Here is a 15,196-nt window from a genome sequence, read left to right as displayed (position 1 = left end):
CATTTCCAATATGGCCAAGTCTATTAAAGTGAACACTCTGGCAGACCTTTCACCATCAAAAATCCTTCCTGCTTGAAGAAGATGAAGTAGAAATTTCATTTGGCACAGTGCAATTGATTTTAATGGAAAATCTCTGGATGCAGTGTACAGCAGCAAAATTAGTTGCAAAACTTCTCATTCATGAACAAAACGAAAACAATCTGCAAGTTGAGCAAGAGAAACTGAAATGTACTAATAATTATTTTGATTTTATGGCTCATTCCTAAGCTTAAAATTCCTTAAATTCTTAAATTCTTTTAAATTAAAAGGAAAGATTTAAAGACAGAAATCAGATCAAAAGAAATGCGACAAAAGAACTTATGGTGCTCAGAAAAAATGACTTTGAAAAAAGGCTTTCAACAATGGAAACATTGCTGGAAAAATGTGTTATATCAGAAGAGGTCTACTCTGAAAGGAACAAGTCATTGAACTAATTAGGTTAAGTATTTTTCTTTTACGAGCCAAGGTCCAATACCTTTTAATCACACCTTGTACATTCTTCCATATGTAATGACATTGCTCTATATGCAAGATTTAAAAAAATAAACATAGCTGTAGGACAGATCAGTCAAATGGTGAACTGATGAGACAGACTACAGAAATTCTCTCAGGTAATACAATCCTTAAACTGGCAGTGTAATGACACTTTTAGTTACTTGATTGACTTAAGGAGAGTTTATAAATTAAGATGAATTTGATTAAATAAATAGCCTTTATTAAATTGACACTACATCATGTTTTCTTAGAATAACATTACAATATAAATATCAAAATAAAAAAGAAAAACACACTAATAAGATATTTAATATAAAATCCTATAATATTAAAGTAACATGAAATTTAATAACTTCAATGAAAAAAACTAATACTTCTTAACCAATTACATCCTTGTTATAGTAGTGGATATATTTTGTTGCATCAGGTATCTCCAGTAAAATATCTGAAAATAAAGAGAATTCCAAAACTAATTATTACATATAGACGAACCTTAAAAGAATTAAATAAAAAATTTGTATCAGAAGGATTTCTGTATGGTTAGTAAGAAAATTCTAGGAAATACAAATGGCAGTATTTTTTTAAAATTTACTTTTCATAGATCTTATTTCAAAAATGAACTATATTTATAATCTTAAAATTTTTATTTTAACAAATGTTAAGTAGTAGATCAGTCTTACTAGGTACAACTAATCTCTTCATGACATATATTCAATACATAACCATGTTAATTTTTTCAAGGGTACAAGATGTAGTATAGTACTATAGTAAACCTTGCTGACATACAAAATTTTTTTCTAGCCTTTTCAGTAATGTTAGTCACTGTCTGGCATTTGTGTAAAATCTTGCCAAATGCTTTCATCATATTACCATTTTGTGTGCGATTGTAGATCATGACGAAAGACATTATTACATGAAAAAAGCTTTACCAAAAGCTCAGCAAAACCTATCTAAAACAATTTTGCAGCTGGACCTAACAACTATTCATTAATAATACTATGAAGGTTACACCAATAAAAGAATGATAAAATTATTACAAAAATGATAAAATATCAACCTTAATGTGAATAATGTTCTCACAGATCATTAACAAGCTGAAATGATGATGCGATGAGTTTTGACTTCGAGGAGTTGCGACAACTATCCAGATCTACAACTAATACTAATAGTATCCAGTATAGAACCTTCTCTCTGAGATCAGGTTAATCAAGCGTTTTATACTCCAGAAATGACTCCCTGTGATTAGTAGTTATTCTGCAAATTGAAAATATTACTACTTAAAAGGTTTTGATTTGAGAGTCATATTTTAGTTGTCATCTTATGTTTAATGAGTCTAATATGCTATAGGACAGTTATAAAGAAATGTGAAATAACTAAAAGTTATTACAGTACAAGATTTCCATAAATGTATTAACCAAATGAAAATTCCTGGGCTAAGAATGCTGATTTCACAAACATCATAAATGAAGGAAATGAGTTAGACCTGAATATTACTGTATGTTAATTAAAGAGAATAAAAAAAAAGATTTATGATTTACAATTTCAAACCTGATAAATTAAATTCTCATCTAACTACAAAAACCCTGAAGATTTAGCTTGAATCATTTAACTAGAACAGTACAATAGTATAACTAATAATTGTGATAGACTAAAAAATTAATAAATCCTTTAACACAATTATATATTTAAAACTGGAATATATATGTTATGTTTGAAATAATCTGCTAATGTGTTTTGTATTTATGTATATGTATCTATATTATCTTAAATATTCAGATAATTTTATTTTAATGTCTTAGGGTGCGAATTAAAATAACTTTTTTTGAGATATTGAGGTAGAGAATGAGAGTAGTCAGATCCTTAACTCTAAGCAAAAAAATATCTATGGTTTGCATGATTATACATTTCCCCGATCATTAGCGTCCTATCTTATAATATATACTAATAATAACAATAACAAAAGCAATATCAAATACATCAGCCGATTGAATGTTTGAAACTTACATACTGAATAAAAAGATTTTATTTTTCTCAACATATTACAAAGTTTGTAAGATCATGAGTAAATTTATATATATATGAAGAGACTAATACATTTTTAAGCAGTACAAAAGGCCAAATTTAAATAACATATGGTGATAAATATTGTTATGAGGGCCATTCACAAAGTAAAAAATATTGTGCTAAGTGCTTACACAGAAGATCTCCCACTGACAATCCAAAATCAATTCGTTTCCCTATTGGATTAGCTCGGTCCGAGTCAAGTTTTATGAATATAAGTAAAATACCGATTTTGTTTTTATGAATGTCTAAACTTTATAAAAATGAAATCACAAAATCCAGCTGAATGAGAAATTCAAGAGTTCAGTTTTTAAATAAAAATGGTTCATCAGGATCAAGTGTTCAAGACTGGTCCAGACTTTAAAAATAGCTATTTGTTGTAAATACTTTTACTTCAGTTAATAAATAAAAATATAATTATTTGTATCTTTTTTGTACTATTATTTGAAGTCGGTTTTTATTTTTATTTTTTATAAAAATTATTTTATTTCACAATTTTTAGTGTAATATTCTGTTATTCATATCCTAGTCATACAGGGAACAGAGGATACTGGTGTGAGCGGTCAATGGCTGACGGTGTCAGCCATTTGGTTTTTTTGGTATTTTTTCTAAGATTACCATCAGATTAGATTAAGATTAATATGGGACCATTCCAAAAGTATATTTTGACTAAAATTTTCTTTATCAAAATTGGTTTACTAATGTCGCAGATATTGCATAACAACCATTAAAAAATTGGTTTTTTGGGTATCTTTCCTAAGATTATCATCAGATTTGGTTAAATTTACACGGGACCATTCTGAAAGTATACTTTTTCAATTAAAAATAAATTATCAAAATTGGTTTACTAACATTGGAAATATTGCATAACATGCATTAAAAAAAAATAGTTGAATTGATAACCTCCTCCTTTCTTGAAGTCTGTTAAAAATCCTCATTGATTTCTATAAGATAATTTCATATGAATATCTACTGAGGAATAGCAAAGTTTATAAAAATGCTTGTCAGATCTCATAGTAACATTAATGGAATGGAAAGATTAATGCATATCAGAATAAATTAAAATTTCCATACAAAACAGGCGTATGTATTCTTGTAACAATGATCAGAATAATTCATTTTTTGGCATGAAAAAAAGTATGCTTGAGTTACATCATTTGCTTCAATTATAATTTGGTGATTAATTTTGCAGTCAGGCCAACCAGTTTAATAATATTAGCATTAAATAAGCTCTAACAATCAAAGGAAAATACCTATACAACATTACTGGAACTGAATCAAATCCTGTAATATAAAAAATCAATAATATTGTTTATCAGTAATAATTCATTATTAGATTACATTTTGAAAATATTTTTTAAATTCAACAACAATTACCTCCATATGTGTTTCAGTTACACTGCAACTGGTGATAAATAACAGTTTAATAATCAGTTTGCATTTTCACATGCATCTATCCAGTCATTATATACATCAATAGGTTCTGATAAAAAGTTTATTGTAGTCTGAAAATCTTCAAGACATACTCTGCAAGTTATTCTTGCAGAGTTACGACTTTTATCCCTGAAAATTTATATGAAATATATTTTAGACTTTTTAAAATTATTTTGGATTAAAAAAAATCATAAAACTAATGAATCTTACAATATATATATATATACATGTAAATGGTAGAATCTATATATATCTGAATACTGTACCATGGTGGATATAGGACGTTTTTAAATATGACAACAGTGTTGAGATTTTTAATACCTTGTTATTTTTTGACTACATAATTTAAAAAGTAATATTCTTGTCATATTTTAATTGTGCATACTTTATAATGAGACTACGATGGAAGTGATGCTCTGAAAGCACTTCAGACAAATAAGTAAGTGTTCTTACTTTTTAGAACTGTGGTGGTACAAATAATATTATCATACAATAATATAAATATATATATATTTTTATTTTTCTAAAATCAATCCTTTCAAAACCCATATCACCACTGTACTAATAATTCAAATATGTATGATTCAATGTGATCCACCCAAGTACAGAAATTAAATAAAATTACACTCACCATATTTTTTCATATGATTTCTACAAAAGTACTTTTGTGGTAACCCGTATCTTCAGTTGTAGATTATTTTTTGTAAAATACTACGTGAAAAATTACATATTAAACATAAAAATGAAATATTAAAATTATACATAAAAAAAATATGACATCTATTAAAAATAAAATAAGATAAATTAAAACAAACTATATTACATTTAATATGTAATTTCATACAAAGCATTTTACAAAAATGCTTAAAATTACTTAAAAAAACATTAACAAAAGCACACTTAGCAAGAAAAAGTTTTTAAACCAGAAATAATAATTAAATAAAGCTGTTAATAAATTAAATAAATACTGTTTATGCATTGTTATTTTATTCTATTATACATACAATTGAAAATTATGTCATAGTACATGTCAAAACACATACTATAACTGCAGTACATATACTGAGAAATACACATTACATTATACAACATCAAACAAGAATTCATTGACATTATGCACATATATTGTTTTGGGTTTTAAATTGTTTCTTCCTAAAAATTAAAAAAAAAAACAATTTTCATTTAGTTTAACTTAATAGAATTAGGTCATCTTCCTAAGATCTTCTTTTGTAAACATTTTAAATTCGTAGGTGCCTTTTTCTGATACTTAGATCATGAAATCTTTAATTTTTTCTATATTTTTCATTGTTATCAAGAGCGTATAACACCTACAAATGATAAATTGTCAAATAAATGCAGTTGTAATAAAAAAAAGTACTCATTAAATGATATGAATGTACATTATAAAGACTACTCAATACTTTAATCAACTCTTATATAACCACACCAAATATATATTCATTACATTTAAAGAATTGCTGCACGCAAATCATATTATACAATAGGAATTTTCACATGAGAATTTACAGAAGTTGGATTTGATGTTACAGGAAAAGAATGTTTTTCAAAGGATATTTGATAAAAAATTAAAATTTTTCTGTTAGTTTAAATGTTATATATAATGTAAGTGTTTATGGAAGCAATGTTTCCATTACAACCATTCATAAAAAATGGATAATCTTAAAATTTGTCATAAAAAGAAAATTGGTATAAAAAATCTCTCATATCAAAGTCAGTGCACCTAAAATGAACAAATATCATAAATAAAACTTGGTAAAAGCAACAGCTATGTTTCCTAAAGCCTAAGGATACCTCTCTGATCCATGACATTCAATTAATTTCAAGTTTGTCTTATTTTATTTCTGAAAGTCTGTTTATTTTATGATGTTATAAATTTATCCAGCTCATATAATTTTTGTTCATCCAGATGAAGAAAGGATTTTATTATCATGCACTAAACATATCTGGCTTATATTGTATGCAACTACTGCATTAACTATATACCAACAGAGCATTTAGCAAATAATGTTCTCTCTTTGTTCATGTATTGTTTGATTAGGTGTTTAGTATGTGATGCTATTATTACAATAATGATGACCAAACAGTTAATTTTCCTACTTATGAAAAATGGATTAATACTGCTAGTGACAGCTATAATACTACCTGCCATTAATGGCAAACATGTTCAAAGAGGTCCTTGCAAATAGCAGGTCTTTATTTTAAATTATAAAGAGGTTTTGCAAAGATTTTATGGCAGTGATAGTTGCTCATTATCACTTTATTGCAGTAGATGTAGGAATTTATGGTGATGATGGAGGAATATTTGCTAATTCTACATAAACAAAATATTTGTACAATAAAAAACTGAATATACCTGAAGATAAACCATCACCTGGTACACAGAAGACAGTGCCTTTCACAATAATAGATGATGAGATGTAATCCTATTTGAAAAAATTATATACTTACTAAGACCATATCCTAAACTTTAGTCTCAAGATGATGATTCAAAGAGACATTTTAATTATAGATTTTCTCATACCATGGATTTAGTCAAAAATACCTTTTGAATTTTATTTCAGAGATTTTGCACTGACAATAGATGAATTTAACAAAAAAAATCCATTTTAACAACCTGCATTTTACGTAATTTTATCAACAGTAATGTTTATATCTTTCCAATGAAAAAGGATGTGGGTGGGTTTGTTTGTTGTAAGAAGGTGGTTCAGAAAGTTTGTGGCCTAAGAAAGAAAACAGAAAATTTCTTAACTAATTTTTTTTATTTGTCAACACAGTCACCTTTTAAAGTAATACACTTAGTCCATTGCTTTTCCAGCTTTTTGTTTCCTTCAGTAAAATACGATTTCTCAAGCTCTGCAAAACAGGTGTCTGTCTCAGCTTTGACTTCATCATTTGATACAAATCTTCACTCACCAAGCCACTTCTTCAAATTCAAGAACAGGAAGTAATCATTCGGTGGTAAATCTGAAGAATATGATGCGTATAAAAGCAATTTGCAAATTTTAGCAGCAACAACAGAAGACGTGTGTGAAGGTGCACTGTCATGATGAAAAAGCACTTTTTTTGCCCAAATATGGACGTTTGGTCTTAATGGCTTCCTTCAATTGCTTCAACAATGGTGCGTAATATTCTCCGAAGATTGTTTTTCCTTTTGCCAGATAGTCTATGAGCACCACACCACGAACATCCCAAAAAACAGTGGCCATGACTTTTCCTGCTGATCGAACACTATTTGCAGTTTTTGGAGTACTTCCACCAGTTTCAACCCACTGTTTGGACTGTTGCTCATCTGAGGGCTATTGCAGCCCTTCATTATTCATTATTGCAATGGATTCATTATTGCGATGAATCCACGTTTCATCAGCAGTAATCAAACGTTGCAAAAATTCAGTTGAATTACGGTTGAACATGTCCAAACACTGCTGAGAAATTTTCATTCAAACGTGTTTCTGGTCAACAATTAACAAATGCGGCATCCATTGCATTAACAGCTTTCTCAAACCCAAATGCTCATATACAGTCTACTGATATTTTTGCAATCTCTGCAAGCTCACGTATCTTCAATCATTGATCTTTTAATACCACATTGTGAATTTTTGTGATGTTTTCATCAGTCGTGGCGGTTGCTGGGCATCCTGAACATTTATTATCAAAGATGGAGGTTTGACTGCATTTGAATTCAGCTGCTCATGTTTTTACAGTTGAAAACAATGGAGAAGAAGATTCATTTAATGTTGAGTCTAACTACTTTTTTATATCATTGGGTACCTTTCACAACCAAATATTTTATTACTGCTTGAATTTTGTTTTTATCCATTTGTACAATACAACAACACTTACCTATTACCTCTTAACCACAACAATTAAATAACTGGGAAGACATGTTGGAAACTGTTTAGTATGCCAACTTTTTTTTTCCTTTTTTTTTCTGTTTAGCCTCCGGAAGCACTGTCAGGTATTACTTCAGAGGATGAATGAGAATTATATGTATGAATGTAAATGAAGTGTAGTCGTGTACAGTCTCAGGTCAACCATTTCTGAGATGTGTGGTAAATTGAAACCCACCCACCAAAGAATACCGGTATCCATGATCTAGTATTTAAATCCGTATAAATGTAACTGCCTTTACTGGGATTGGAACCTTAGAATTCTCGACTTTGAAATCAGCTGATTTGTGAAGATGCATTCACCACTAAACCAACTTGGTGGATTTAGTATGCCATCTAACGGATATTACATTAACTACATATTGCCATTTGGACTTACTAGCAGTATCTCTGTATAAGGCCCCGCAACCTTTCCAAACCGCCCTCATATGTGTTCACATTTTATTTTAGCTGCTATTAGCGCAGAGCAGACCAATAGTGGTGCACCAGGCGGCTCTGTACAGTGCACAATCGATTCATACTTATTAATTTATTTATTAACCATTAATTTATTTAAACAATTGATACTTCTTGATATGAACAATGTATCTAAAATTACACTTGTGTTTTGGGGATAAAAAATCTGTTGTGGGCACCATATCACTTCCTTGTACGCCTATTAAACTACATATACACACATTTTTTTAAATGAAAAGTACATAAAATTTTATTTCATTAATAACTTCTGATATTTTTTCATTTTTTTTTTATTGTTACTATTGAATTATTATTTACTGTAAAACTTTTTTGCAATCAGAGGTTAAAAATTAAAAATTATTAATAAATCAATACATTTAAATTTTTAAAAAAAGTTAAGAAAAAAAGGTGACGTGATTTGAACGATGTGTGTTCCTCTTGTAAGAAAAAAATATTTCATTAATTAACTTTTATTTGGCTATAATTCTGGAAACAATGAAAATAAGTAGCATTTATGATATATCATTGAAAAGCTCTCAATGAAGGTTGATTACTGCAGTTAAGAAGAAGTCCAAAATTCACATTTTTTTGGATTTTGGGCACTTTTGATCCAGTTGATTGCAATCCAAAAGGGGAAGTGCACAACTAGATGTTACAAGACTTAAATTCAAAATTTCAATATCCTATCGCTAATTGTTTTTGAGTTATGTGAGATACATATGCACATATATAATGCTGAAACTACTCAAAATGGATTCAGGGATGGTCAAAATGAATATTTCCGTTGAAATCTCAAAACCAAAATTTTCACGATAACAATACTTCCTTTACTTCGTACAAGGAAGTAAAAAGGAAAACATTGGGGTAAGATCTGTGTTAAAAAATCACAACTCAAGAAACAGCTAAAAAATGTTCAGGATTTTTAAGCTTTTCATTGTAAAAGTTTTTGTTGTTAGTACGCTAAATTCATGAACGATATTTAGCAATTGGCAAAAACAATTAACAGGTTCTAATCTTTTCTTCTCAGGTACTCCAATCATCCAAGTTTCACTTTCATATACAGCTACGCCCCAAACATATACTTTCAAAAATCTTTTCCTGATGTTTAAATTAATTTTTGATGTAAACAAATTATATTTTCTGACTGAAGGCTCGCTTTGCCTGTGCGATCTGGCATTTTATATCGTTCCTGCTTCGTCCATCTTTAGTAATTCTACTTCCCAAATAACAAAATTCTTCTACCTTCATAATCTATTCTCTTCCTATTTTTACATTCAGTGGTCCATCTTCATTATTACTTCTACATTTCATTAATTTCGTTTTGTTCTTGCTTATTTTCATGCGGTAGTTCTTGCGTAGGACTTCATCCATGCCATTCATTGTTTCTTCTAAATCCTTTTTACTCTCAGCTAGAATTACTATATCATCAGCAAATTGTAGCATCTTTAACTTTTCACCTTGTACTGTTATTCCGAATCTAAATTTTTTAGTTCCAAGTAAAGATTAAAAAGTAACAAAGATAGGGAACATCCTTGTCGGAGTCCCTTTCTTATTATGGCTTCTTTCTTATGTTCTTCAATTATTACTGTTGCTGTTTGGTTCCTGTAAATATTAGCAATTTTCTTCTATCTCTGTATTTGAACCCTAATTTTTTTTAAATGCTGAACATTTTATCCAGTCTATGTTATCGAATGTTTTTGCTAGGTCTATAAATGCCAAGTATGTTGGTTTATTTTTCTTTAATCTTCCTTCTACTATTAATCTGAGGCCTAAAACTGCTTCCCTTGTATCTATACTTTTCCTGAAACCAAATTGGTCTTCTCCTAACACTTCTTCCACTCTCCTCTCAATTCTTCTGTATAGAATTCTAGTTAAGATTTTTGATGCATGACTAGTTAAACTAATTGTTCTGTATCCTTCACATTTATCTGCTCCTGCTTTCTTTGGTATCATGACTATAACACTTTCTTTAAAGTCTGACGGGGCTTCCCCTTTTTCATAAATATTACACACCAGTTTGTATAATCTATCAATCGCTTCCTGACCTGCACTGCACAGTAATTCTGCAGGTATTCCGTCTATTCCAGGAGCCTTTCTGCAATTCAAATCTTTTAATGCTGTCTTAAATTCAGATTTCAGCATTGCTTCTGACCTTTTATCCTCGTCTTCCTCTATAACACCATTTTCTAATTCATTTCCTCCGTTTAACTCTTCAATATATTCCATTCACCTATTCGTATTATATATTGGTGTATCATCTTTGTTTAACACATTAAACAAATAATTGGATTTGAATGATTGGATTTTAATTTATGTATCCCAAAATTTTCCTTAACTTTCCTGTATGCTCCGTCTATTTTACCAATGTTCATTTCTCTTTCCACTTTTCTTTAATCCATTCTTCTTTCGCTAGTTTGCGCTTCCTGTTTATATTATTTCTTAATTGTCACTAGTTCCTTTAACTTTCTTCATCACTAGCATTCTTCTATTTTCAATGTTCATCCATCAGCTGCAATATATTGTCTGAAATTCAAGGTTTTCTACCAGTTCTCTTTGTTCTGCCTAAGTTCGCTTCTGCTGATTTAAGAATCTCCTTTTTAACATTGTCCCATTCTTCTTTTATATTTTCTACCTTATCTTTTTTACACAGACCTCTTGCGATATCCTCTTCAAAAATCTCCTTTACCTCCTCTTTCTCAGGCTTCTCTAAATTCCACCGATTCATCTGACACCTTTCTTCAGGTTTTTAAAACCCAAACTACATTTCATTAACACTAACTTATGGTTGCTATCAATGTCTGCTCCAGGGTAAGTTTTGCAGCCAACAAGTTAATTTCTAAATCTTTGCTTAACCGTAATATAATCTATCTGATACCTTGCAGTAACACCTGGCTTTTTCCATGTGTATATTTTTCTATTATGATTTTTAAACTGGGTGTTGGCAATTACCAAATTATACTTCGTACAAAATTCTAAAAGTCAGTCCCCTCTTTCATTCCTTCTGCCTAGCCCGTATTCACCCGCTATATTTCCTTCCTTGCCTTTTCCAATACTTACATTCCAATCTCCAACTATTATTAAATTTTCATCTTCTTTTATGTGTTTAAATGCTTCGTCAATTTCTTCGTATATACACTCTACCTCATCATCATCATGCGTGCTTGTAGGCATATAATAACTTTTCCACAATTAAATTAAAAAATTTATGAATATTTTACAAATAGTAAGAGTCATTCATTTCCATACTTAGGTTTATAATAAAATATAAAATACTTATTTTATGGTTATTTACCTTTACAATTAGTCTTACAAGTTTTAGTAAAGAATTAGACTTTATTTAACAGGATCAGTTCTCAAAGGAATTTTGCATCACTACAAGAGCTATTAAAGTTAAATCAAACTGGAAATAGGTATACCAACATAAAATGTGAAGGAAGTGGGTAATTCTAAACTGTACATTTATTATTCCTTTAATAGAAATATCAAAGAAAATGTATAAGCAAGCAAATTGTTCATTTTATGCTGACAAGTATAAATTATACATTGTATCAACTTTCTATTACAAATGACCTGCCTCATTAGGTTGATCACATTCTATACTTCCTTTAAACTGTTTCATACTTACAAGAAAAAAAAATTTATAGATACAACCAACATTTTACAACTTATAACATCTATTTTATAACAATACGTTTATAAAAATACTTATTCCTTTTAGACAAAAGTAAAAATTTTCACTCGAAGACTCAACTAATAAATTACTAACAACATTAATTTATACACATTAAATTCATAACAGCAACTAACTTCTTACATCATCAAAACTTGTCATTCAATTAATTTAAACTAAAATTTTCTGTTTCTTCCAGATGTTCACAATCATACATTCTTTTCATTTTTCCACACCTAGTAATATACATAACCTGCAGTTCCCTACTTACAATTTTCTCAGTAAAATATTAATTAATGAAACAGTAAATTCTTTTTCTTCTATTAACTCCTCTTCTTTACAATAGATGAAAATCAAAAACATCAACTGATAAGTATCTGAACAACTCAAATGTTCCATACTACAATTAGGATATTTTCCTATTACAATTAGTCTTTTACCCATGATTACATACATATTATTATTATCAGTTATATATAAATTATTATTATCATTATTATAGTATATAATTATTATTATTAGATACATATTATTATTATCAGTTATATATAAATTATTCAACCTGAATTTTTTACTTACATTTTGACATCACAAGACTTTTCATGATTACAGAAAGGACAATTAAAATGTATGTCTAATGGTTCAATAGCTTTTCTCTTTGGTGGTGGCTTCCTTTTACTCTTTCTTCTACCCATATTTCTTATAAATTAACTTTCCAATAAGTATTTTAACTGAAAAAAAAAAAATATATATATATATATGTAAAACAGACGTATACTGAATGTATGGGTGGCTTGATTCCCATGACAATGGTAATGGAAATTATAGAAATCAAGTTGACATTAAATAATCTTGTACTACTAATAACTAAAAACCACAATTTTTTTACATAAAACCTTGTATTTATAAGGTGACAATATATATTCATAAAAAATTGACTGTCAATCAGTACACCTAAGTATTTAATATGTTGTACTTCTTCAATTACATTAACTTCCATTTTTATATTTAAATCTAAATATTTTATTGTACCTTTGTACTTTTTGTAGCCACAGATCATAAATTTTTGATAATTATTTAGAAAGATGATGTGCATTCAAGTCAATAATCTTGGCATATGTTATTATGGTAATCATGTTATCAATAAACAAGAAAAATGTTACACTCTACCCAAGTTTTTAAATTTTACTTTCTTAATGTTGTAATAATAAAAAAGCATTTTTTTACTTTTTCCTAACGTATGAGAAAGAAATAAAAGTCAATTGCGACACATATATTAGTATTTAAATAACTATATATTTTATATATACTTTAATGTAATGGAAATAACTCATATATAGCATCAAAAGGTTAATTAGACAAGGTTAGAAAGTGAAACAAGCATTAGGTTATGCTTGCTGATATTGTACGAAGTTCAGAAACTCTTTAATTTCATTTTTGTAATTTAAAATCACGTTAACATTTCATTATAATCTATCAACCAATAACAGAAATAAGTCAACACAAATTTTAATGAAGTATATCTAAGAACAAATAATAAAATTCAATATGGATTATACAAAAAAAGAAAAAATGTAAACATAAAAGTACAAATTCAAAACATTACCCTTTCCGCTACAGGAATATGTATTTTTTTATTTTAAAATCTTTAAAAGTGAAAAACTACAATAAACACTTTTTGAGGTGAAAACATCATATACCAAGATTATTGACAAATTTTCTTTTATTGCAACTTATTTTCAATTTATTGAATATAAATTAATGAAAATTTTTTTCAGAAGTGCTAAATATTTAAATTTTTATTCATTTTCTGAAATACATTTTCTACATTTTTGGAATCTGGAACAACAGAACATCATCAGCAAATGGATGTATTTGGCAGTCTTTAATGTCATCTAATGTATGAGTACAAAAATAAACAGTAGTGCACCATAATGGCATGATTATTACAAGTTGGTTTTGAAGAAATCCCAATAATATAACAGTGATAACACTTAATTTTAAACACTTATTTTAAATACCCTACTGTATTTATTGTTAATTTTTGCAATTACACTTTATCTAACAATTTTCAGTTTAGTCTTTCTTTTATTATTCACAAGCATAATCAAATAATAAATAATATCAATAGGAACATTTTTATAAGAAGTTCTGGAGTATACAATTTTTATGCAATAAACAGTTACACAATATAATATAAAAACAGAACTAAAACAATATCACAAAAGTTAAGTAGGGTATCTTAACTTACTGGTGACAATCAAAATATGAAGATATTAAGAGCAGTAATAAAAAACGTAACTGATGGTAATATTATGATTATTATTTGTTTACTGATGGAAGGGGTTGACTTCATTCCAAACAGTCAAACTGTGAAAAAGTAAGAGGTGTAATTAATTTACTAATAATGAAGATTAAATGCTGATAACATGGGGAGGAACTTTATTGATGGCATACATTTTTTATAGTCTAATTTTTTGGCAAATGTCTGGGGAGATTTTGTCGCAATTAAATAATCTATACTCGGGGCTAACCAAACTACATGTTCCTGTAAACCTAAACTAATGATAATCCTAGATTTATTAAAAGAAAACTTAAAGTTAAATTACACCAGATATCGCTGGAAATAACACTGAATTTGTAAACTTAATTCAACGGGTTAGAGAAAGACTAAAATAAAGTAATAACATTTTTAATTAATATTAGATTATGGACTACTTATCGGTAAAAAAAAACAATACAAATTTACCGAAAATACTTGTTAAACACTAACAACTTTCAAATATGAGCAAACGTTTATTTTCAAATAACTACGACATCAATAAAATTATTCAGCTTTTTAAATGGATCTGAAATTCGATCCAAAACATTATCACACCGGCGACTACACACATTCGTCAACTAACATACTCCAGTGTTAATACAGATGATATAAAATTAAAATACTACCAACTGTTTTTTGTAATTCGTCAACGGTAACGACACGGTACTATAATAAAAATAATATTTGCAACGACATTGTTCCAATGACCCTTTTAATTAGAAATTTTCTCATGAAGCTTCCAGTAGAAAATGTTTTCTAGAAACTTCAGGCGTATTAAATGAGAAATTATTTTCTTCCCACTTACAACGA

At 28.4% G+C, this 15,196-nt stretch overlaps 1 protein-coding gene across 1 annotated transcript; it reads right to left on the bottom strand.

Moving 5' to 3' along the window:
* Positions 1-732: 732 nt before the first annotated feature.
* LOC142318378 (transcription elongation factor 1 homolog) lies at positions 733-15,103 on the bottom strand. The gene is made up of 4 exons (XM_075354962.1): positions 14,813-15,103; positions 12,643-12,794; positions 3,973-4,158; positions 733-979 (listed from the first exon to the last, which is right to left on the bottom strand). The coding sequence occupies exons 2-3, from the start codon at positions 12,756-12,758 to the stop codon at positions 4,026-4,028; spliced, it is 249 nt and encodes an 82-aa protein (XP_075211077.1). The 5' UTR covers positions 12,759-12,794; positions 14,813-15,103; the 3' UTR covers positions 733-979; positions 3,973-4,025.
* Between the last annotated feature and the right edge of the window lie 93 nt (positions 15,104-15,196).

Source organism: Lycorma delicatula, chromosome 1 (genome assembly GCF_047948215.1).
Source record: "Lycorma delicatula isolate Av1 chromosome 1, ASM4794821v1, whole genome shotgun sequence".
NCBI lineage: Eukaryota > Metazoa > Arthropoda > Insecta > Hemiptera > Fulgoridae > Lycorma > Lycorma delicatula.
This window is presented reverse-complemented; position numbering and strand designations above follow the sequence as displayed.